Below are 24,960 nucleotides of genomic sequence, written 5' to 3'. Positions count from 1 at the left end.
CAGCCAGGCACGGATCTAGAATTTTCTTGGAGGTCGACCAAATTGATTTTCCAACCTATCACAAAACGATATACAGGTCCTATTTTGATAAACTTTTCGGCACCGTATGCAAATTTTGAACATAGACAACAGATGGTTGGTAGATGATAAAGATCAAGAAAGCCGAAAAAGTTTCACCTTTCGAATTACAAAGAAAAATTTATATCACGTTAGATCTCTTTGAATTTCAAGCATTGTTTATGATTGGAACTTTTTTCTTAAATTCATCCCTTTCCGAGAAAACGGGATCAATAGGTTATTTTTTTATTCTGCTGGTGACATTTGAACTGTGCTATTCGATAGTGGAAATGGCTTCCTTTAATCAAGGAAATAAGCTGAATTTTGTCAGCCCCTCCTGAAAAAAAAATCATCAGGACCTATTGAAGTGACAATCACTTCATTTTTTTACACTAACAAAATAGGCCAAAAACAACGTTTTAAAGCACTTATTGAAAACTTGCGTGTTTTTGGTGCGCGATTTTCCTTCAAAAATGGCATACAAATATGGAAATATAAAGCACGTTTCGAAAAATGAAAGGGTAAGTCAGCTTAAAATGGATATCGTACAATTGTACCACAGAGGGGATACTTTGGGTCGTGAGGGAGTCGAATCCCAGAGGCAAAAAATACCGCCCTAATCCTAAATCCGCTACTGCATGTGCCAATAATTATACCAAGCCGAATAAGGATACGAAGACTCTATATCTAAAGCGGTCGTGAAGGCAAGAGCTCGCTCGTCTCAACTTGAGGGCCGTGTGTTCGAATCCCACTTCGGTAACGGTTTGGGTGATTCCAGTGTCATCCGACTCCTCAAGATGGGGACATGCCTAAATCCGCTGCTGCATTCACCCTTCACTTGTACCTTTTAGTGTCCTTTGACCCTGCATTATCATTCAATTATTTTACCGTTAAAAGAAACTTTGGCACCAGCTTGGTACACTTTGCTGCTCTTTTTTTATCTTCTCCCCCACCTCGGATCTAATTTATGGTGTAATGAGTGGTTTTACAACTTCAGTTATGAAGAACAAAAAAAATGCTTACCATAGCTTAAGTAATCAATAATTGCCATAGCTTAATTATGTCTGTATGTCAATTTTCAAGACAATCGGACAATTTATACACAGAGGCGAAGCAAGTATAAGTATAAGATTAAAACAGCATGACGCCCGCTGAAGTAGTTACAAAGAAGACTTCGAGCGGAGAAAATTTGAAAAAAGGAACAAGAAAAAAAATTAAAGATAGAAAAAAGTTTTTCTTGATTAAATTTATTTAAGTTTCTTCAAGAAAACCTTGTGAGATTGATATTGGGCATTCGAAAATGTAGAGCTATAGTCTTATCGATCTAAACCGACAGAGCACAAATTTTGGAATACAGCACAAACATAGACAACAAACTGGCAGTCAGAAATTGAGACGAAAACTAAAAGTTAAAAAAGTTGTGCGAAGTTGAAAACGTATGCCAATTGCTAGAAAATTATTCGCACGCGTAATAATTTTGTGCTCAATAAACGAACAAGTAAAAATTCTTAAAAGTTTAAAAAAACTAATTTGTAAAGTTTATATTGAAAAGATTTCAAAAATGCAGCAAAAATTTCGCAAAAAAAAAATAAAGCTCAATTACTTTCACCAGTGGCCTTCAGAAGAATTGAAGAAAGCTGAATCTTCAAAAACTAGCCATGCAATGGGAACTAAGCCGAAAAAAAAATAAGGAGACGGACGATTGCATGAAACACCACAACATTTATAGGTAAAAAAAAAACAAGAATCCAGCTGGATTCGAACCACATGCCTTTATCGTATCAAGCATATGAGTTAACTCTACGCCAGACGTCAGGTGGATAAATGATTGAATTTGAAATTATTGCACAGAGGCGCAGCGGAGCTTCGCAACACTTGCGATACAACACAAAGATAGCATTGTAAATTAGCAGACAACATGAAACGGAATCAACAAATTGATCATTTTTTCAAGATCGAAAAAACAACATCTACAAAATTACATCTAAAGAAGTTCAGCGAGTTTGTTGGAATGATATTCAATTTGAGGGAAAAATGTTGAGAGTTTACACAGAGGCGGAGCCATTGAATGGAGCAATTTTCAGCCCAGCCAATTTTTAACACAGAGACAAAGCTTCGCTTCGCAAACACTAGCGAAAACACAACAAAAAACAGCTGTAGGAAGAGCAATAAAAATTAGAAATAAGCTTCGAATTAGTAGAAATTCATCCAGGTCTAGGATTCGATCTGCGACCTTCTGCAATATAGAGATTTTGAGTCTTACGCACAAACCACTTAGCCACGCACGCTTACCCATCGACTAACAAGAGTCATGAATAAAGCGGATACAACTCATGGTATTAATCTACCAACGTTGAAAAGATACGCAGCAAATGTCATTTTATGCGCGTTGGGTTGTAAAAAGTACTGATCTCGTAACATTTTGGACGTAAGACTCAAAAAATCCCAACAGCTCGATGAATTTCGTCGATAGGAGGTACCCAGATTTTACACACAGAGGCAAGCGGAGCTTCGCAACACTTGCGATACAACACAAAGCTATTATTGTAAATTAGCAGACAGAAAATTAAAAGGAATCAACAAATCGATCATTTTCTTAAAGATCGAAAAAACTACATCTACAAACTACGTCTACAAAAGTTCCACGAGTTTGTTGGAATGATCTTAAAATTAAGGGGAAAATTCCAGCGAAAACAATTGCCTCCGTTACACACAGGGACGAATCTGGGCTTCGCAAACATTAGAGAGAACACGACAAAACAGCAGCTCTATAAAGTGAAATAAAAAAATATAAATAAGCCTCGAATTAGTGAACAAAAGTCGCTACGAGTCAGATTCATTCTGCGACCTACAGATTTAGAGTCTCATGAACTAACCACTCAGTCAACGACGCTTATCAATTCACAACCACTAGCCACAAATAAGCAGAGAACAGATGCGATGAAAATTCCAATGCTACAGATCGTGATTATAGCAAAAGTGCCACCAAATGAGCGCTTCTTACTGAGCGCTGGGTAGACGCCAGTTGAACCGAAGCCAAAACGATGCAACCAAACCGATAAAGCAAAAGCCGAATCGAACCAAGGAGCTATCGCAAAAACTTTTCAGGTGGAATTAACAGTCTAGTTACCGATAACAAGTCACTTGTTCTCGCAAGTAAAACCAAGAGAATCTACCCTGAAAACCCATTTATCAAAAAATTAGCCGTTTTAGAGTCTACGCAGATTGTTATTGCCAACGCAGATTCTACGCAGATTGTTATTGTCTAGCGACTTTTCCTTAATCCCCAGAGATCAATTGAACAGAAAAACTTGGTTTCCGAATTATTTATTATTAAATAATTTATTTTAAAAATAAATGCACCAAACAGTATGACAGATATAACTAACTTTAGGTATAGCGTATATAAACCATTAGATAACCATTCATTAAAATGTTGAAGATACAAAGTTATTCACAATTATCAATTTAGTTATACATTAGCTTAGTTAGTCGCTTAATTTGCTATATAACTTGTTTAAGCCGCATCTGCAAACAGATCGCATTCACTCCCTATTTTCGCTGTTCCATCTGTCGTGATCACTTCTCCATTACCCTTCAGAAGAACTAGAGTGGGAATACCCGAAACGTCAAATATCTCCGACAAGATCCCTTTCAACTCTCTGTCTTTGAAGTCCAAAGTGCACCATGGCATTTCTTCATAATACGAGTCAAACTCCTCTTGATTTCGATCGGAGCTGGCAAAAATTACCTCAAACTTCTTCCCCTCGTCTTGACATTTCTTGTAAAACTCAACCAATTTTGGAGTGAAGCCACGGCAAGGGCCGCACCAGTGCGCGCTGAAGTAGATTCCAACAATGTCCTTTGATGTCAAATGGTCTAGCGCAACCGGATTTTTCGCCTTGTCCACAATATGACACGTATCTGAAGGTTCGAAAACTTCAAAGTTCTTCAGTTTAGCTTTCAGTTCTAGCTTCTTTCGTTCTTTTGCCTCATCTGCGGCTTCAATAGCAGCTTCCGACCAAGGGTATGCGTCTGTGCCCATCATGTAGACGTCCCTTGCTGCGTCTTCGGCAAGCAATTTGACAGAGCTGGGATCCCTAACGTCGATTATCACAACATGCGGTGCCTCGATTTTCCCGAGAACCGGTTCGAATTTTTTCACGACACCGTCAGCCTTTTCTCCTTTGGGTATGACAGGCACTGATTTAAGTTTTTCAGCTTGACTTTCTGAAAAATCGGGTCCGGATTCTCCTTGCACTGAGACTACAACAATTGCCAGTTTTGAGGATCCCAGTTTCGTTTGAGCCTCTACGAGAGATGGGATCACAGCTTCGCTTCCGCGGCACCCTTCACCTTTGAAGAAGCCAAATGCCAACGCTTCACTGGCTGTCAGATCTCCAACTTCTGAACCGTCTTTGATTTCGGCCAATTTTGTGAACGACTTTATGTCTTCAGCTATTTCCAACAGTTGTTTTTCCTTCTTTTCTGCTACTTCCTTTTTCAGATTTGTAATATGCTCTTCTGAAAAAGGAAATCCAGGCGCGCCGAACTCTGAAATATAGGTTCGCCCATCGCTTGTTATAGTTTCCCCCGTTTCAGCGTCCAGCAGTGCCAGAGTTGGAATTCCTTCAACTCCAAACTTTTCTGAGAGCTCTTCTTTTTTGTCTCTTTTGTCGTAAGGCAATGCAAGCCAAGGCATTTCAGCGTGGTACTCGGCGAACGCAGTTTCATCTCGATCAGACGACACAAAAACGACTTCGAAGTCCTTGTCTTCGGCTTTTATCTTATTGTAAATTTCGGCGAATTCGGGTGTGAATCCACGACAAGGCGGGCACCAATGAGCCGAGAAATATACGCCGACAACTCCGCCTTTTTTCGTCGACAATTCGGATGTTTTGAATTCGGATTTGTCGTTTTTGACGAGAGTTTCGCCGAACATGGTTTCAAAAGTGGTCATTTTGATTTGCTATTCCTGAGTTCAATCTAATCGATTTCAAATCTGTTTCGCTGATTGATGAGATTGTTTTTCAGTTGTTTAGATCAGGCTGCTGTTTGTGGTCAAAACGAAAGGTATTTACATGAGTTCAACTAAAAGTTAAATCAACGCCTATATTTGAGGAATTTTATGGTGAATTTGAAAACGTATGTCAATAGTTGAGGGTAACGCCCGACATATTCGTTATTTGCCTTTGTATAAACAATGTAGAGTAATACTACGTATAAAGAGATCGAATAATTTTGTGACAAAAAAACCTGTACTTAAGTTTCTTGATTTAGCAAAAACTACGTAAAATGGTTAAGAAAAATTAGCTGAAAAAAGATAATTTTGCAGAATTTTCGTTTCATCGCTAAAGCGTTCAGAAAATGCATGCCCAAAAAAGTTAAAATGTTAAAACCACATATGTTCTTTTACTTACATGCCGCTGATTTGTAGTGCACACTTGTGAAAATTATTTTCAACTTGTCAAAGACTGAATTTTATTCAAACTGAATAATTTTTGTTGAAAAATGGTTCCAATTGAATGCCGAGCGTTTACAACGTTTTATGGTACACACAATTCTGCTTGGCAATTGTATAAAACAAATCAGAACCGCATTTGATTTGCAAATAATTCTCATTTTATCTTACTTCATGGTTCAAAATAGAACAACCGTCATTACTTACAGGAAATAAGTGGAGAAACACCGTTGTAGCAAATTACGTAATTCAGATTCATTGTCATAATATAATAGATGTTTTTGAAAAACAGCAGAAACACTGCTATTTTTGGTGACTAGCTACAGCAAGGCTGAAACTATAAAATTAAAACAATCCAAATATAACAATCTGTACCTGGTGGCTGTGAAAACACAGCATACTATATTTATACTGACTCCCAACTATTCCCATGAAAACTTTTTCAGTAGCAGCAATTTATTTCTTTCGGTTCTGCACGTTTAAATGGGGAAGAACTTCGTCTTCAGATGTACCTTTTAATTTTTGTCAGCAAAAATATTCCACAAATAATTATCGGAATGGGTGGAGCGAGCGATAAACCATATTAAAGTCCTTTCAGCCAAGATCCAAACGACATTAAGATTTTTCTCAGTGTCGAGAAAAACCGCTCCGGTTTAAACTTCTGATTTAAGGTCTAATTTTGAGCGAAAAAGCGAGCAAGCAAGCTTATATTAGAATGAGCCGTTACACGTTTATTTAACGAATTAAGACCCAAGAGCTGTTCAGCTCATCACGGCGAACCGCTGTTGTGCCCCTGTTTAAGAACTACATGCTATTTTTTTGGTTATTTTTCTGGGCTGGGTAATGTTGCTTCACCCTCAAGCAACGAGCACGGATCATAGTGGGCCTCGAACATCCGACCTTCCGATTGAGAGGCGGAGACGTAACCACTTCACCACCGCTACCCTAAGTGAAATTAGTTTTAGAAGTTTCTTTAGCATCTTCTTGTGAATAAAAATTCTTTTTTTTTGTTTGTTTTTTTCATTTTAATTATTGTTTTAGTCAGTTTTCGAAAAAATGTTGTCCAGCATGACTAAATTAGTATGACAAACGAATATGACTCAAATCTTCTCATCACACGTACAAAAAACAAAACTAATTTAAAAAAGAAGAAACCTTTTATAGTAGGTCATTAAGAATATGGCCGGAACATTGCCAGGGTGGCCACAGCGTCTGCGAAATCGCAGGCACTGGCGGCACTGATACTCGCACTGATGAAAATAAATGCCAGGCAATGACATTTTTTTGGAAAAAATAGCCTTTTTTGGCTTTTTGACCCAATTTTTTTCATGCGCTCAACTAATTTCTGCCTAATAGCCCAACTATCAAAACTTCTCAAACTATCTTTAAAAAAATCATACTGTGCAAGCCTGCTTAGGTTTTTGATTTTGAAAGATTCAGTAAATAAGAGCGATGAAAAAACATTGGCACTGATAATCATTTGATTTTTTTCGATTTCAGTGCTGAATTGAATTATCCGGACACAAAAAAAAACAAAATTTAAACAAGTTTTCCTCAAATTGATTTGACATTCCCAGGAAATAAGAACAACAATAGCTTAAAATTTTAAGGTAAAAAGTATGGTGCAACTTGTTAATCAAAATTCGTACCCAAACAGTCGCCCCAAAAACGGTTCGTTTTTGGCTGCTTTTGGTCAATCAAGAATAAAGCTGCATAATAAAAGAGAGCAAATGATTTCAAAATGAGCATCTTTTGTATCCCAATGTTTGACGACGTTTAAGCTTTATCTCCAAAAAATAGCGAAACTATGTTTAAGCATTATCTCCAAAATACAGCGCAAAACATTCAAAAAAAGTTTTTAGAGCTAACAAATTGGTATTTCAATTAGTTAAAACGACATTCTTTGGCTATCATAAAAAAATTTACTTTTAAGAAATTTAGGAAACTATACCAATCATTAACTTTCCTAGAAGAAAATGAAAAGACACGCTTAAATTGCTCAAAAACTGACCCGGTAGTTTTCGTGAAGCTTTGATCGGCTAAAAGGAGCTAAACGACCCGTTTTTTGGGTCTAACATTTTAGGTCGAATTGAAAAAACCGCACCCTTAAAACTCTGATGAAAATCTAATCGATATCAACTCTTTTCACTTCCTGTCCAATAGAAAACTAAGTTTCAAACATTTTTTTCGTCTAGATAATCAGAAAAAGATGCGAAGCGGAGCTTCGCACCACTTGCGATACAACACAATCATAAAAAAGCACGAGCCGAAAAAAATGCAAAATGATGAAAAAACTAGATGAGCGAAAACTTTCGTTTGTCTCGATGAAGGACACCTAGGGCTCAGCTAAAGCTGGAGGTAAATATTTGATATTTTTTGAATTTGTTTTACTGATGCAGGATGAAATGCGTAATTTCAATAATTAAATAGCACAAAACCTTACTTGTTTCTCAACTAAAATAACTGAGAGCGAAAATTTATGAGATTTTGGAATTTTTCCAAATACCTAGCCTATCTTTTACAAAAATTAAGGATTAGTCGGTTTTGCAGGAAAAATTTGCGCGACCGCTTCTTTTGATTGAAATTTTCATCTGAAATTTGATAGGGTAGTTTTTGAGAAAAATCAAAACAATTCTAACAAACGGTCAAAATTCAACGGTCGTGGCCGGTAAAATAGAGAAGATTTACGAAAACGGGGTTCTCGATTGAACGCTACCCTGAGAGTTCGCACGGTAATTTTCGAGTTGAGTAAAAAAACCTCCGGAAGCGGTTAAATTTTCAAAACTTTCCTTTGTTTAAAGGCCATAACTTTTTTTGCAAAAGAAACTAGGCACAGCAAATTATGAAGGTAAGTTTCCAACAACTTAAAGGGTCGATTAAACCTATGATATCAGATTTGGCAGGACACATATCAACAAGATAATACCAAAAACTGTCAACAAAAAAATTGACTTTCCGAGAATCATAGCTTTTTGTGTAACAAAATTTGAGATTCGCCGCTTATAAAGAAGAGATTCGCTTAAGCTGTAATTTCGATAGAAAACAAAGAACTCATATTTGGGAGGGTAATTCTCGAAACAGTCAAAAATCAAAATTTTGACTTTTCGGAGGGCCATATCTTTTGTGTCAAGAAAAATCGGGCTTAACCGGGTAAGCAAAGGATCTTCCCACAATCTATTTTTTGGATTGAGCCCGTAATTTCAGATATGAGAGGGTATTTTTTGTTTAAATTTATTTTAAAAAAATGCTCAAAAACTCAAAAAATAGACTTTTCCGAAGTTGATACCATTGTGAGTGGGCAGCTTGCTACTGCAGGGCAGCTTGCTACTACCCGTTATCTTCACTGAACCCACAACCTCAGGTTTGGGAGGTTAGTTCTTGAGAAAAATTAACAAAAGATTCAAAAAACGGTAAAAAAAAACTTGACTATTCCGAGGACCATAACTTTAGGTGTATAAAAAACTTGGGGGCATTCGCGTAAGCAAGGGAGCGTACCATAACCCGTTCTTTGGATTGAACCCAAAATCTCAGACATGAGACGGTATGTTTTGATTAAATTTATAAAATTTAAAAAAACACGCTCAAAAACTTATAGAATTGACTTCTCCGAGGGCGAAAACTTTTTGTGTGAAAAAAATTGTGAGTGGCCCCACTAATTCAGGGAAACTTCCCATCGCCCGTTTATTCCATTGAATACACAACCTCAGGTTTGGGATGCTAGTTTTTGAGACAAGTTTTTAAAAATCAAACAACAGTCAAAAAATCAAAAACTTGACAATTCCGAGGGCAATATTCTATATGTAAAAAAACTGGACATAACCGCTTATATCGGTGAGTTTTTCAAATCCTTTCTTATTACTGAAACTAAAAAATAAGATTTGCTAGGCTGGTTTTTCAGAGAACGAAAAAATATTGAAAAATATCTGTCAAATATTTCCCCCACAGACCTTTTCGAAGGCTATAGACAAAAGGAGAAAGAGACCAGGTGAGTGTGCAGGCGCAGAAAAATGTAGGCGGTTTTTCTATGGATACTTTTTTGAAAATCGGTAGAAGGGTTTTTGAGAAAATAAGATTTTCCAAAGCGCCTCTAAAATAAAATTAAAAAGCAATACACTTTCATAACATCTGTTTTTATCAAAAAGGAATTCTAGAAAAACATGCCCAGCAAGACATTTGAAATTCAAATTAGCAACTGGACAAACTGCACGAAGTGAAAACAAGGCCGACAATCTTTGAGCAGACACCAGTTGAGCCGAAAAAAAAATGTAACATTTAAAATTAACTTATAGAAAAACTTTTAAAAAGTTCAAGTTCCCCCCTGAAACTACCCTACAGTAACTAGTACCCATCCAGTAGTTAAATTTGAATTTTCCTTTAAATGAGCATGTCAGATAAAAAGAGCACATCAAAGAAGAGAAATTAACATGTCAAGTGATTCAACTGATTTCGTTAAACTATTTGTTAACTAGAAAAAAGTCTACAGTCCGATTTAATAACGCTTGCAAATCGCAAGCGTAATAATAAACGAACTAAAAAGCCGAAAATTGATTTTAAAAACATTTAAAAAAATTTTCAACAAGAATTTGACAAATTTCTTTGTTTAATTCTTTTTGTACCACGAAAAGCTTCAGAAAAATGTGCGGTTAGAGATCAATCGCCATAAAACCAACATAACTAATAGCGACCAGTTATTTACGGGAAAAAAGTCGTACCCCATTGCAATACCCTTGCTTATCGCAAGGGTAACACATAATTTTTTCTTTATAAAATTTGCAGTTGGGGGAAAAGCAAAAGAGCCCACTTCGCTAACGCCCGGAAAAATTACAGACCTATACAAAACACTAATTCATCTAAAAAAAATTTTGAAGATATTTTTTGAAAAACAATTATTCTACCAAGATAAATTAACTATACATTTGATCAGTAAAATAAAATTATTCTGATGAGTTTTGGAAACATAACTAAAACATTAGAAAAAACAGCCGACAGAATTAAAGCCGAACGACGTGTGCCGAAAATCTACCAATAAATCTCGAATCTGATAAAATAATAAAGCAACTGTTAACGTAAACACCAGGCCAATACAGTAGCCATGCTAATAATTAACCATGCATGTAGATAACCATGGTGATTAATTAACCATGCTGATTACCATTTGACCCATTCTATGACCAGTTATTTACGGGAAAAAAGTCGTACCCGATTACAATACCCTTGCTTATCGCATAATTTTTTTAACACATAATTTTTTCTTTATAAAATTTGCAGTTGAAGGAAAAGCAAAAGAGCCCAGTTCGCTAATGCCCGGTAAAAAATCACAGACTTATACCAAACACTAATTCATCTAAAAAAAATAATTTTGAAGATATTTTTTGAAAAACATCTCAATCAAAACTTGTATTTTTTGTTTGCCAGTCAGCTTCAAAAGAAAAAACTTTTATTCGACCAAGCTAAATTAATTATACATTTGATCAGTAAAATAAAATTATTCTGATGAGTTTTGAGAAAACTGTACATTGTAACCACCAGTATTTGGATCCTGATTCATCTTAAAATTATCAGTAGATAGTCCGAAAGGTTTCAAAAACATGTTTCCCAAATCCTTCAATTTTCCCAGCATTTCCGCTTTCAATTTCTCGTTTCTTTCATTGATTTCGCGAGGCAGATTGAATACTCTTTCCCTAGCAAGGGTGTCTGAAGGATCCAATTCTAGAATCTTCTTATAGTCTTCCAGCGCTTGTTCCAGTTGTTCTGTTTTCTCGTGACACTTTGCACGTCTTTTCAATACTTTCATGTACCGAGGATCAAATTCCAATGCCTAAACAAAAATTCTTCAACTAAATTTAGTCGCTTATCAAATGTCGACTTTCGCTTCGGAACTGATTTTTGTTTCGGAACCACTTGTGATACAACATAATGTGAACACAAAGACGAAGCGGAGCTTCGCTTCATTTCCGATACAATGAAAAAGAAGCATCGCAAGCTACCAAATGGAAAATGCGATAGAAAAAATTAAGTAAAAAACTTACGAAAATCAATATAACTTTTGAAAAAATTCAATTTCAGAAAAAACTAGAACTACTAGCATTATACAAATTTTAGTATTTAACCATGTTCACTAAGCCGACAACACGTGGTAAGACGCTCATTGATTCGAAAACCAAAAATGCCAAAGAAAATTGTTGTCATTTGAGCCGACAAAAAACTGACGCAAGTGTCATTTGAGTTCTTCAACGACACTTGCGTCTATAATAAAAACTGCTTGCAGTGCAAAAAATATCCGTGATGTGGCAACGAAGCCGACAAAACATAGGTCGTCAAATTATAGTACGACAATTGCATTTTTCCAGGAAAAAAACTTCAATTTCGGAAGTCGAACCCCAGACCATTGAATACAAAAGTAAGCGCATTACAAAACTAAGAAGGCAGATGGAAGTTGCTACGGTTGGATAATAGAGCATTATCAATACTTCAAGTTTTGCAAGAAAAATTGTTAACGGGGAAAAAGTCTAGTTCTAGATTACAAGACACTTGCTCTCGCAAGTAAAAAAAAAAACAATTGAAGTCGAAAAACAAGGAAGCTGAAAAAAACTATGTTGGTCAAAAATTTCGTATGTCTCGATAAAAGATCATTTAGGTTAACATACCAATCAAGATAATTGAATTTTACATTGAATTTTACATAGAACAAAACGTACGTAGCGGAAATAAAGCCGACTATTTTTGAGCAGACACCAGTTGAGCCGAAAAAACTTTCAAGTCCCTTTCAAAAGTTTTAAGTCCCCATGAAACTACAATGAACAACACTTGCAACTACAATGAAACTTTATTACAGCACAAGAAAAATCTGTGATAAGGCACCTAAGCCGGTAAAACTTGAGCAGACAAGCGAAAGTCCGACAATTCGATTTTAACCAAAAAACTTTTTCAATTTCATACATACTGAAAAACTCAAGGTACTGTCGGGACTCAAATTCCAGAGATCAGAGTGCACAGGCGACCGCGTTACCTCCAGGCCAAGGGGAAGGAACCTGGAAGTTATTAAGATTCAATAGTATTTAAGAATAATTGTTCAGGGTAAAGAAGTCTAGTTTCGATTACAAGTCACTTACTTTCGTAAGTGTAATTAATATGATATTCCGTAACAGTGCAGACATACGCTGGCTTTTAGGGTCCTGGATTCTATGAAAATCTATGTTAGGTTTCAGTTTGGCCCTACTAATGTTGCCTCAAAATTTCATTGCTTGTGGCCAATTTTGCCTCAACTTTGGAAGCGGATACTTACTTTAGAGCATTCTCTTATAGCTATTTTGGGTTGTTCTAGCTGCACGCAACATGCCGATCTGTTTCCATACAGAGCCGACCTCTCCTTCCTGCGTGACACTGGACAAACAGTGAGTGCTTCTGTGTAGAGATCCAACGCTTCCTTCACTTCGCCAGAGGAATACAATCGATTGGCTCTTTCTTTTATTTCTAATGCCTTAATCGCTCTGAAATACATTTCAGTTTGATATCATAGATACTTTACCGTACAATTCTGAGTAGAATCTGTTCTAGAGTGCAGTTCCTGTTATGGACAACCGAGAAAAACTGCTATAATTGATTCCAGAGGGCAGTTTTAATTAGTACGGATTAGTACTAGGTATAATTAGTACTAGGTTTTTCAGGTCTTAAATTCAGCATAAATAAGCTATTGTAAGCCTGCAAGCTCACCTTATTAATTTGAAATTAGACCAAAACTCAAAAAATTTCAAACTAGTTTTTCTCGACACTGAGAAAAAATTTTTTAAATTTTAATATGTCATTCGAAACACGACTGAAAGTGCTTTAATATGATATATCAATCGACCCATTCCGATGATTACTTTTGGTACCTGATTTTGCGTGGAAAACAAAAAGAAACAAAAAAATTAAAACACACCCGGATGCAAAGTTGTTTCCACATTTTGCAAATGGTTGGAACAAAAAAATTTAAAAATTAGTTGGACAACCTATCCTGTTTAAAACTGCAATTAAAGACAAACAAAAAATTGAAACACGTTTAAATGGTACTAGCCAAAGAGACAGGTGTGAAATTCAAATTAAGCCTAATTAATCTAGAACATTCATTACTGAAAAACGTAGATAACATGCAGCAAATCTTAGGAAAAATATTTAAACACAGAGGCGACGCTGAGCTTTGCACAACTTATCGCAAATGGTACAAAGCTCAGCGTCGCCTCTGTGTTTAAATATTTTGTACACAGAGGCATACCTGTCTCTATGGCTAGTATCAATTAAACTTGCTTCAATTTTTTTGTTAGTCTTTAATTGTAGTTTTAAACAGGATAGGTTGTCCAACAACATTTTTTGTTCCAACCACAACAGTTAAAGAATGAGTGCACCATGGCACTAAAAAATTAGCCAACAGAACTTCGAACTATGTTACAATTGAAGAAGGAAGTAGAAACACGAAAGAAAGGTTTTTTTCGTGTTTGAATTATTTTGTTTTTAAAAAGGTCCTAGTGGGGTCCATTTGGGCATGTAAAAAATTGGTGCTAGATACTTATTGATCTCCAAAGTACTACAGGACATTTCAAGGAAAAAAACTCGATAAATAAGCCGACATAATTGAAACCGAAACTCGTCAAGATTTTCGTCAAAAAAGCGAATAAAAAATTTCATTTAACTCCCACATAGGATCTACGATAGCTATATAAGTAGCATATGTAAAATACATTACATAATTTTGAAACTAAACCGACAGACCTGACTTGGACAACTATGAACCGAAAAACTATCGGTAGACACAGAGGCGAACCTGAGCGATACAAAACACGAAAGCGATACAAAACATGACGTGCGATACAAAACACGAAAGCGATACAAAACACGAAAACACGACGTGCGATACAAAACACGAAAGCCATAAAAAACCGAAAAAGTCGAGAAAACTGGATCGATAAAAATGAGTTATCATTCAGTCACACTCATTCCTCAAAACACAAACAATTACAACTTTCTTGGCTAGTGAAATGCAACCATAAAATTTCATATAATACAGACCAAAATCCATTAAGCCAAAACAAAAGAAAAATTGGAGCAAGGCAAAAAATTAAGAATAAAAAAGTTATTAACTCCCCTCACCATGAAAACACACTCACACGCATAATAGATTTTCGCTTGTCAAAATATTTAAAATAAGGCCCTTAAGCCGATTTTACAGTCCAAAACCTATCAAGCCGAACATAAACAAAAAGAAAAAATACCACAGGCCCAAAAAAGTCTCAAAAAATTACTTCGCTATTTTGAGAAAGCTATAAGTACAGCCGATCACACAACCAAAAACAACAAATGTTTCACCCAATTTTGATACTTGAAGTGAGAAAAAAATTACAAAACATTTGTTTTCTTTATTTCAAGAGTCTAGGAGATAGCGCTAAAATTTTCCACAATTTCATTTGAAGAAATCTATCAATACGATAAAACTAAATCCCGTGTTTTAAAAAAGCCTTATTGTTGTAATAAATATATTAAATAGTGTGTCTGATCAAATTTACCTCTAGTGTAATTTCATATTAAATGCGCTGGGCTTTCCTCACTGACTTTGATTATCTTACCAAATCTCGCCGTCCCACCCGTAGGCGAGTAACGTTTTTCTGGCGTAAGTAGACGCAAGAAGAAGTGAGCTGGTGAAACGACATTCAAAACGACCTCAGATTGTACCACTCTTTAATTTTATTTTTTTTTGATCGTCCGTGTCTCACTAAAAATCATTTTTATATCCTAATTGAAAAGATTCATATATCACCCCAACACTCACCATGTCTCAAAGACCTTCCTTTCTCGCTCGAGTTGTAAGATTTTCAGGTAGATACCGGTAAATCCAGGCAAGACGCATCCCTGAGTTTTCACGGAAACTAGTTATCGGGACTTCAAGGACCAAATATATCAAAACAGCTCTAGCAAAATCAACAATTCACTCCTACCGCGGCGCAACGCTTCATGATCTGTCTGAAACAATTTTGCAATACAAACTAAAGCACCTAAATTCGGTAACAATAGTTGCTGGATACAATGATAACCGGCTGCATCCACAAGAAAAAGAACAAAGGAAAAAATTGATTAATCTCGTCTTATGATAATTCGATTTGTACACCAACATACACTTATTGTCTCACCTAATCTCAATATAAATCCAACCCCTGAAAAGTTCTGCCGTGTTGACATCTATTTCTCGTTCTACGGTAATGATTTCTTTTCTAATTTTCTTGCAAATATAATCTTTAAAATCTCTCGCTAACTTTACATCGTCGTCCTTATTCAAATGGCTACTCAAACACATTGCCTTATTTGTAAAAACAGCTTGCGAGGCGATGTTTGGTGCTTCACATGCTCAGGCTGCATGCATGTAAAATGTAGCGGCCTAGACGGCAGCAGTGATGACTATGACAATTTCAGCTGTCATCGCTGCACCTCCCAATTTCACCGAGCTAACGACACACAAGAATGCAATCCCCCAACCCTAGCTACAACAACACTCGCCCAACTCTACCCTCACCCTTCCACTGATCCACTCTTACAAAACTCAAGAGATCCCTCCACTAAAGAACCTGTAACAACACAAGACCCATGTTCAAAACCCTGTCCAGAACTCATAAAACCACACGAAAAATATACACCGAAGTGGTTCACTGGAAACCGGTCTTTATGATCTTATCAAAAAACATTTTTGGTTAAAACTTAATTGAAACCCTCCATGAACAGCCTAATAGAAAACAACAAAAATACCTTCGATATGCGCGCAGCAATGATCTTTCTACACTTACTACTGTGCAAAGCAAAAGCAAAGCGATTTAAGCAATGGCAGGACGGAGACCTGGATGACCTATATAACGGAGGAAAGGCGCTGCAAATAGGTAAGATAAAAGGAAGTAGACGAAAAACTGAAACTGAAGCACAACAGTTCAACAAACTAATGAATACCGGAAAAATATCGAGCGCAATAGCAAAACTTAAGGACACATCCAAAAGCATTCTTTCGCTCGACTAGATCGTCAAAGATAAACAGTAGAACAGATTCTTATTGCGAAGCACCCACAATCTGAACTTATTGATGATAACTATATTACACAGTCTCAAATGAAACAGTCCGTTTCCATCCATCGATATTTGATCAGATAAACGCTTGAAAATGTGGCATTGAATATGCGATTCGATCAGACGCTAAGAGATTAAGATTAATATAGCAAAACCTACGCCGATGCGATTTTACTGAAAGATGCCGAAAATGCTTTTAACTCACTAAATCGAAAGATGGCATTGAAAAACTTCGAAAATACCTGCACATCTCTTTAAACAGCGATGAAGAACTCGCGCTCCAATCCATCTGAACTGTTCGTTTTGGCCATAAAAATCCTCACAAAACTTTTATCAGTAGATAACGTAACCCAAAAGTGGTAAGCGGACGACGGAAACCCGGTCGGTAAATTAAGCAATCTACGAACCGTCTTAAATGAATTCTTTGGCTACCATTTTAAAGCATCCAAATTCCAGCCCATAGGCAAGGGTTAAAAATTCGGTGAAGCCGAAGTTTTTTTTTCGGAAAAACAGGATTCACTACAAAGACTGGCGCCCGAGTGCTTAGTTCTGTTATAGGAACAAAATCTGAATGAAAAAATTTCTTTGAGTTTCAACAGAATGAGCACATCAAAATTTTGAAAAACTAACACTTTTGCCTGCTATACTAAAAGTGTCCAAGAACAGCTTTCATTTTTAACCAGGACAACGCATAATACTATGGAAAACTTAGAAACATGTGAAAAGATTATCATTCAACAACTAATGCGTAACCTAGTCGGCAAAGACACATTAAACCCCCAGTTCCATGAGATATCTTCCTTGCCCCTTAAAATGGGCGTCATTAACATCAAACTGCTATCCGACTATGAAAACTATCTAGACTGATATAAGGGAACATCAATAGTACTGAAATCTCAGGTTGTGCAGATTTCAACCTGAATCGTGCCCTTTACCGTGCAAATGGAGGTTACACACACATAAGACAATTAAATAAGAGACACAATCGCCAACCTCATGAAAAAGTTTTGCCATGACGTCGAGATTGAGCCGAAACTTCAGCCACTGCAAGGCGAAAGCTTTATCAACAATTCAACTACAGCTGAAAATGAGCACGACTTGACATTAAATCAGACAGACTCTGGGGTTGACGATTCAGCCGCGCTGTCTTCGACGTGAAAATTTTCACATACAATTATCACGCAACGCTGAAGAAATCCAAATATCAGCAAATCATTTAATAGAGCAGAGTAGTTTCTGTCAGCTGGTTTTGAACGATGCAGCGATTAGCCGGAAAAGTAAGTCAAAAAAGACAAGAAAGCTACCCGCAACCAAGAAAACTAAGTCAAAAAAGACAAGAAAGCTACCCGCAAAAAAAGCTTCGCGCACTTCAGGAACTTTATACTATAAAGGGGTGCAGATCGCTGCACAAAATTCAATTTACCAAAAACTCAAAAAAGCGCTATTGTAGAGGAAGGACGGCTGAGATAAATTAACATTTTGACGATGCATTTATTGCTGATATATGACTTCATTGTTACAATGAGACAGTTTGCTGATATATATGCATTTTTACAAGGCTGGTATGGCCCTATCCAGCTTCTGAAACGACCGTAACCAAACGGAAGGGCCTCTTTGTAATTTATCTTTTTTTTCAAATATAATACCTGAGAAAAATATTCGAAAAAAAACATTAGGAAAAGAAGCCGACTGAACTGAAGCCGATCGATCTCAGTGCCAAAAATGTACCAAACAAATTTGGAATCCTTCAATACAAAAACTCATTTGCAAACCTTGACGTAGAAAAACTAAATACCCCGTCGTTACTGCATGGAGCTAATAAAAATGCAACGCTAAGCAACCATTGGCACTATTAGAAACAAGGAACTATTAGAGATGAGTCCAGAAGACATGCGTCCTGTGCCTAAGGCTATATAAGGGGGAAAAAGCCTAGTACCCGATTGCAATACCCTTGCTATCGCTAGGGCAAAAATTAACATCAAAATTATACTTATACCTACATTGCTTTGAGTTCTAGATATAGCACGAGTAGTAACTAGTACCCGTTAGTTATATTTGAATTTTCATGAAACTGAGTGCTTCAATGAGACTATATTCCAATTTGGAACGCTTGCTAATCTAGAACGCTTGAAGCGTAAACAATTTTCAGTTTCTTTTAGAAGACAGGCGAAACTGCACTTCGCAGGCAAGCAGCAAAAACAAGCAAAAAAAATATAAGCCATTATTTAGTGCGCGTAAAACGAATCAAACATTTGCTATCGAACTGTCTAAAAGAACTTGAGCTGTAAATAGATACTGAAATTGGACTAAGTTCAGATACTGAAAATTTGGCCAACAGACAGTTGGAAAAGAGCCCATGAATTCAAGGAAACTGCTTGACCGCTTTGAAAGCTTTTCAACTTTCGAGTTTCAGCAAAAAACTATACGGCCTTGCAGCTTTTGAATCTGGAAATTCATTTACGATTGATTTTTTTTTTTGATAAAAATAGCCCACATTGAAAAATTTGGATCAAAGTATAGCATTCTTATTCAGCTGGTAATTTTGAAAATTAAACTAAACTTTCGGCGTCACCACTTTCATAGTTGGGCAGCGGAATTCGCCTACCTTTTAAAAATGAATTTGTATTGAACTCGAACAACAAATATTTACAAACATTATTCAAACGACCATTAAAACATGAATGACCTTGTGTAATTATTAGAGCATTTTAAAATTTTTTCCTTAAATTAAAAAATCAACATTACATATTTAAGTGTCTTCACTACGTTCATTCACACTTCAAAAATGAGACTCAGGTTAAAAAAAAGGAAAACAGCCAACTAAACTTAAATACAGAACTTAAAAGGAACAAAGGAGCACCAGAATTGGGAAGGCAAAAAACGTAATAAACTGCACAAGACTAGATGGCCCGGCTGACAATAAAAAATGAACTGTTCTTATACCAAATTGTTGCTGAGTAGAAAAATACATCCAATAGCTGAAAATCCAGATCAGTTAGCCTGAAAATGTCATCAATGGGTTAAATTTTTTCAAAGAGACCAAAACTATGGGTCAAAAAATTTCACTTGCAGAAATTTTTAGTGTAGAAAAGGCGCACCTGTATTTTAAAAAAAGTCAACCTAATTGTCTACATTTATCTAACCGTGGAGCTATTTTATTTTTTGATCCCTCAAAAATGCCATACCCAACCGCTACGATGTCAAGAGACTCTTTAGGCCTGCATTACTTTAAAGTGAACGCCCTCCAGGTGTGTTAGTTCTAATTGCCATGCAAAATACCTAAGCAATAAAAGACAGGGACTAACCAGGTAAACTAGTTTTGTTAGGGCAGCAAAGTGAACTAAAACCTTTACCACATATACATTGACTATGATTTTTTCGATTATTTAATATAATCGGGTCAAAATTATCATGACAGCCAAAAATATTTCACTTGTCAGTCATGACGTAGCCCAGTCAAAAATTCCTTGAAAATTTATAGATCAAATGAGTGTAACAAAAAATGATACAATAAGCTTCTATGATGAAACATACTTTAAGCCAAACTCAAAATAGTTTTTATCATATACTGTGCTGAGTACACAAGCAGCACCTGCAACCATTATTGCGACGGACATCTCTCTTTGAGAAAACACCCCGCCCTCGTTTCTCGGTTTATGCGCTGTGGAAAAATAAAAACAGGATAACCTTTCGTCAAGTTCCAGTGGCTCGACATTTTCTTCTTCATTCGTCAAGGCAATCTCGTCAATTTCTGCTAAAATAAATTCATTTTTGTTGTCTTCTAGTTTAGAGTCTTCTGTAGATCCAGTTTGATCAAGTTCAGCGGCCAAAGGATCAGACACATCTAGATCAGCAGGTAGTTCCGGTGGATAATTGTTTTCTACATGTTTTGTTTCTCCAGAATTATTTAGATCTTCAAATAAAGAATCTACCATCTCAGTTTTTCGAGAACTTTTTTCATAGTTGTTCATGTTCTATTAGGGACATCTAACGATTCTAGAGAACACGATTCAAAAAACTGAAAAATGATTCAGAAGAGTTAATGTGAAGAATTAAAGAAAGAGCTGGTCGACAGAGGCCTGGGAGGCCTACAGATCAGAAGTTAACCTGTGAATCTGTGACGAGTAAGAAGAATGACTAAGGAGAATTAAGAATTTTTTTCATGTTTTCTAAATAATCAGGTAAAAAAAATCATAGTAACAGAGGTTATAGTCAGGAGTCCCTTCATTGTATATCCCAAATTTTATACTTATAATCGTGATATAGCCGAAATCTTTTAGCCGTGCCATTTGACAAAGGGGTTGGTTTGTTTCATGAAAAAAGACCAATACGAAGCCAAACTACAAGACTTTTACAGTCAGACCATTTTGAAACATTAGATAACACTGATGATTCGGTGGTGTTAAAAATGAAAAGAATTTTTTTCAGGTTTTCCAAATAATCAGGTCATAAGTATCATAGTATTATTAACAAAGAGCTGTTAAGTCTGAAAAAGATCAATGACTTATTTTGAGAATGCGTTAAAATTGTAAATTCAGACAAACGTTTTCGCACATTTTTGTGCATCATCAGGTTTTGAAATTCTTAACTATCTGTACAAAACGATCAAAGATCATAAAGTGTCATACACATCATTTTTTCAAAATTTATAAAATTCAACCAATCACAAACTTACAAATATTACTGAAAATATTTAACAACTATTATGTAACAATTTGAAACATTTAGTCACAAATTTGTGAGAGTTTTCACCTTTTTTGTTTTTACAATTTCGTTTTGTCGCTGATTTCATGCTAACATGTATATTTCAAAATTTTTGGTTTTCGCCAGAACTTTTGGTTCTGAAACTATATCCTTAGTGTCAGCTCCCCACTTCTAAACTCGTGGCGCGTGTTAATTGCCGGTCTCTCTTTCCTAATGTGCAGCGCCTCTAAAGTAAGTAACCTAATGTTGCTGGAGGCCTGGTCACTTATCTTCCAATTAAACTCCGACTTACCACTCTCACTATCACACTGCCTTATATGCTGTCCAACTGGGGTATCCTTTTTTTCGGTGTTCCTCAATCCTTGTGGTGAGATGTCGGACCGTCTACAGTACCAGACGGTTTCATTTTTATTTCGATAGTCATCATCTGATATATCACCCCGCATTTTACGTGCTACCAAAACAAACAGCATTCACCTTCTACACTTTTTGACCTGTACGTGACCTCCTTATTGCACTCGGGACATATTCCGTTAAAATCTTTTTCGGGCAATAACATTTCGAATATAACAATAACGAATATCCCTCGATAGTGCAGTTTCGTAATGCTTCAGCCAAAAATATGCTAAAATAGCGGCGAGATGCCCCCATTGCCAAAACATCTTTCTGAACTTACCAGTGTTTCATTGCACTGGAAATGGACATGACTAACTGTCATGTTCAACAGTCTCTTCATGGTTTTCCTAGCAATTGATGGTGGTTCATTTTTCTCATACAGTTTTCTCAGAGCTATGTCTATTGCTTCTTTGAGTGGAATATTTGTATACAAACTCTACACATCTAGAGATATCAAATTATCATTGGGCTCCAGATTAATGCTCTCTATGATTTCTCTCGCATCTAGTGAGTTGATTTCGATGTTTGCGTCGTCAATTTTCTCGAAAAATTTTAAAAGAACCCTGTTCAAGTTATAATAATAGCTACCAGGCAATGAGACGACCGGTCTTAATGGGGTATTCTCTTTATGCACATTTGTCAACCCATAAAACCTGGCGGGCTGCCCCACAGTAGACCTTATCCTTGTGTAGAAATTTTCACTTATATCGTCTTTTTTCCTCATAGCCAACAACTTTTTTTTGATGTCTCTTTCTATCTTGTTTCTCTAATAATCGCATCAGTTGTTCCTTTGCTTTCGCTGAATTGATTTGAATCTAATGTATCAGACAAGTTGTTCTCGTAGGTGTCCTTACTCATTACACCAAAACCCATTCCCTTTTCATGTGGTACCGCAACTAATCCATTACTCTTCAGATACTTTCGGGTCTTCCCAACCCCCTTGTCAGATGGTGTTTTTTCCCTCGTTTAGCGTAGGTTTTTGCCACAGCGTCGATCTCACATAGGGCCTCTCCAAAGACTTTACGATTTTTGAGATCCGATACAAATATGGCAATAACGGCGAGAAAGTGTGTCTCAAAAAATTTATCCCTGAAGGGATGTTTCGGCCTTAATGCCGACACTTGTTGTACCCAAATTGGTAATTCAACATCATCAAGAGCTTTTACCAAACCCTCACCTTGCTTCCCTAGAGGTCGGTCTTGCCTTTCTGATAGTTTCATTAGCTTCTTCTGATGGGTCTCTCCGACTGTTGTTGTTTGTTTTGTCCCCTGAGACTTAAGTATTTCATTACCGAAGGCCAAAACTTCTCATCTACACCCCTCTGTACTGCGCCTCTCGACTTTCTACTTTGACTTCAACGTTCTTCTCATCTGTCCTTGCCTTTTTAATCACCGTTCTTAGAAGTTTTATCTGACAACTGTGTACCGCTTGGCTCGAAAAAACCCCATGTTCCGGTACCCTGAACCTCAAAAAATCAGGTATACTGTAGAATTCCAGACAAATTTTCAAAAATTTAACACGTTGGTGGCAAATGATAAATATAACAAATATGGACGCATAATCACCGACTAATTTCAAAAAGAGTTTGTTTTTTAAAGTCCAAATCAAGATTGGAGGTGGGAGTACATCTGTGCTCATTGGTTAGCAAGCCACGAGGAAAAAACCTCACGTGACACAAAGCAACACAATTAACACAACTCTAACTTACCATTTCCGTTGAAGCCTCCTCGTAAGTCGGACCAAAAGTTTCTTCGCCTCTGTTCAGCAGTATTCTTTTCTCCACCCTCCTTATCGTTTGAGATCTCTTTTTCGTGATTGAACAAAGCTTGCACAAAACAGCTGGCTGGTTGTCTGGGTGTTCGAACACAATCCGCAAAGACTTTAGCTCCAGCTGGACGTCCTGGTGCAGTGCCTGATATTCGTTGACCAGCTTCGTTCTTCTCTTCCTCTTTGAAATGATACACCTCGTAATAGAAATGACAAGAATACCCGACCTGATCAGCTGATTCCTGATATCTCAGGTACCGTTGTACCGTTTCTCTGACAATATACAATTGCGCTGATATTTGTCAGTGTATTCAGGATTTCTGTAAATTCCTCTGCAACGCAAGCTTTGTAATTGTTTGTGCGGTGGCTGTTGATAGAATTATTGATGATTTTTTGCCACACCACCACTTGACGTTTTTTTGCTAGAGGTGCCCTGAAGAGTAGGCTTGCGAGTTACTTCTGTGGGTTCGTGGTGTTCGGGTTTAAAGAAAGTCCGAGAATAGCCAATGTTTTTGGCAGAAATTGTTCTTTTTACGGGTTGCTAAGTTGTTCCAGGCTGTGGTAGAGGTCGCTAGCCGCTACAATGTAGACCATTTCATTTCTAACATGGTAAATTATAAAATGATTTTTCCTCTTAAAAGTTTTTTCCCCAAAAAAAGGGAATTAAAAATGAAATTACATCTCCTTGTAGGAGAGACCCTTATTGAGAATTGCCTCAACGCCGTAGGGTTTCAAATTTCGACATCTAAATATTTTGAGATGCGTTAAAATTGTAAGTTCAAACAAACCTTTTGCACATTTTTGTGCAGCTTCAGGTTATAAAATTCTAAAATATCTCTACAAAAAGATCAAAGCTCATAAAGGGTGTCACGCATATCATTATTTCAAAATTAAAAAAATTCAACCAATCACAACTTTACAAATGTTACTGAAATTATATTACAACTATTAAGTAACAATTTTAAACATTTAGTCAGAAATTTCTGAGAGTTTTCACATTTTTTCTTTTTACAATTTCATTTTGTTGCTAATTTTATGCTAACATGTGAATTATTTCAATTTTTTTTATTTTAGCCGGATATTTTTGATTCTGGAACTAACACTAAGGCTAAAACAAAAAATTTTGAAATAACTTACATTTTAGCATGAAATTAGCGACGAAACAAAACTGTTAAAACAAAAAAGTGAAAACTCTGAGATATTTGTGACTAAATGCTCAAAAATGTTAAATAATAGTTGTTACACATTTTCAGTATTATTTGTAAGAATGTGATTGGTTGAATTTTTTAAACTTTGAAAAATTGATGTCAATGACACTTTTTATGGTCTTTGATCTTTTTGTACAGATAATTTAGAATTTTAAAACCTGAAGATGCGCAAAATACGCTAAAGTAATGACTTAAGTGAACATTTTTACACCAAACTGAGATCAACAGGTGGTCAGCCGGCTGGTTTGTACGGTTTGCAACAGTGCATAAGAAAGACATACCACGGCG

The 24,960-nt window shown here is 36.4% G+C and overlaps 2 protein-coding genes across 3 annotated transcripts; both read right to left on the bottom strand.

Annotated features, from left to right (window-relative positions):
* Nucleotides 1-3,368: 3,368 nt before the first annotated feature.
* On the bottom strand, nucleotides 3,369-5,659 carry LOC134848062 (uncharacterized). Of its 2 annotated transcripts, none has more exons than XM_063865399.1 (2): nucleotides 5,478-5,659; nucleotides 3,369-5,148 (listed from the first exon to the last, which is right to left on the bottom strand). In XM_063865399.1, exon 2 carries the CDS (start codon nucleotides 5,015-5,017, stop codon nucleotides 3,575-3,577), a length of 1,443 nt encoding a protein of 480 aa, XP_063721469.1. In that variant the 5' UTR covers nucleotides 5,018-5,148; nucleotides 5,478-5,659; the 3' UTR covers nucleotides 3,369-3,574. The 2 variants fall into 2 exon arrangements, with proteins under 2 accessions (XP_063721469.1, XP_063721468.1); XM_063865398.1 differs by having other exon boundaries at nucleotides 3,369-5,108; nucleotides 5,478-5,656.
* A 5,300-nt stretch (nucleotides 5,660-10,959) lies between these two features.
* On the bottom strand, nucleotides 10,960-20,817 carry LOC134847583 (tetratricopeptide repeat protein 1-like). Its single transcript, XM_063864681.1, has 3 exons — nucleotides 20,285-20,817; nucleotides 12,804-13,008; nucleotides 10,960-11,336 (listed from the first exon to the last, which is right to left on the bottom strand). Exons 1-3 carry the CDS (start codon nucleotides 20,566-20,568, stop codon nucleotides 11,004-11,006), a joined length of 822 nt encoding a protein of 273 aa, XP_063720751.1. The 5' UTR covers nucleotides 20,569-20,817; the 3' UTR covers nucleotides 10,960-11,003.
* Nucleotides 20,818-24,960: the final 4,143 nt, after the last annotated feature.

This window comes from Symsagittifera roscoffensis, chromosome 6, assembly GCF_963678635.1.
Source record: "Symsagittifera roscoffensis chromosome 6, txSymRosc1.1, whole genome shotgun sequence".
NCBI classification, from domain to species: domain Eukaryota; kingdom Metazoa; phylum Xenacoelomorpha; order Acoela; family Convolutidae; genus Symsagittifera; species Symsagittifera roscoffensis.
Note: the sequence above shows the minus strand (reverse complement) of the source record. Positions and strands in the feature narration are given on the sequence as shown.

Coding starts and splice junctions, on each gene's coding strand:
- LOC134848062 (XM_063865399.1), bottom strand. CDS start 5,017: ATGACCACTTTTGAAACCATGTTCGGCGAAACTCTCGTCAAAAACGAC.
- LOC134847583 (XM_063864681.1), bottom strand. CDS start 20,568: ATGAACAACTATGAAAAAAGTTCTCGAAAAACTGAGATGGTAGATTCT. Junction 13,009..20,284: donor CCACTGGAACTTGACGAAAG/GTTATCCTGTTT, acceptor AATGTATTTCAG/AGCGATTAAGGCATTAGAAA. Junction 11,337..12,803: donor CTATAAGAGAATGCTCTAAA/GTAAGTATCCGC, acceptor ATTTTTGTTTAG/GCATTGGAATTTGATCCTCG.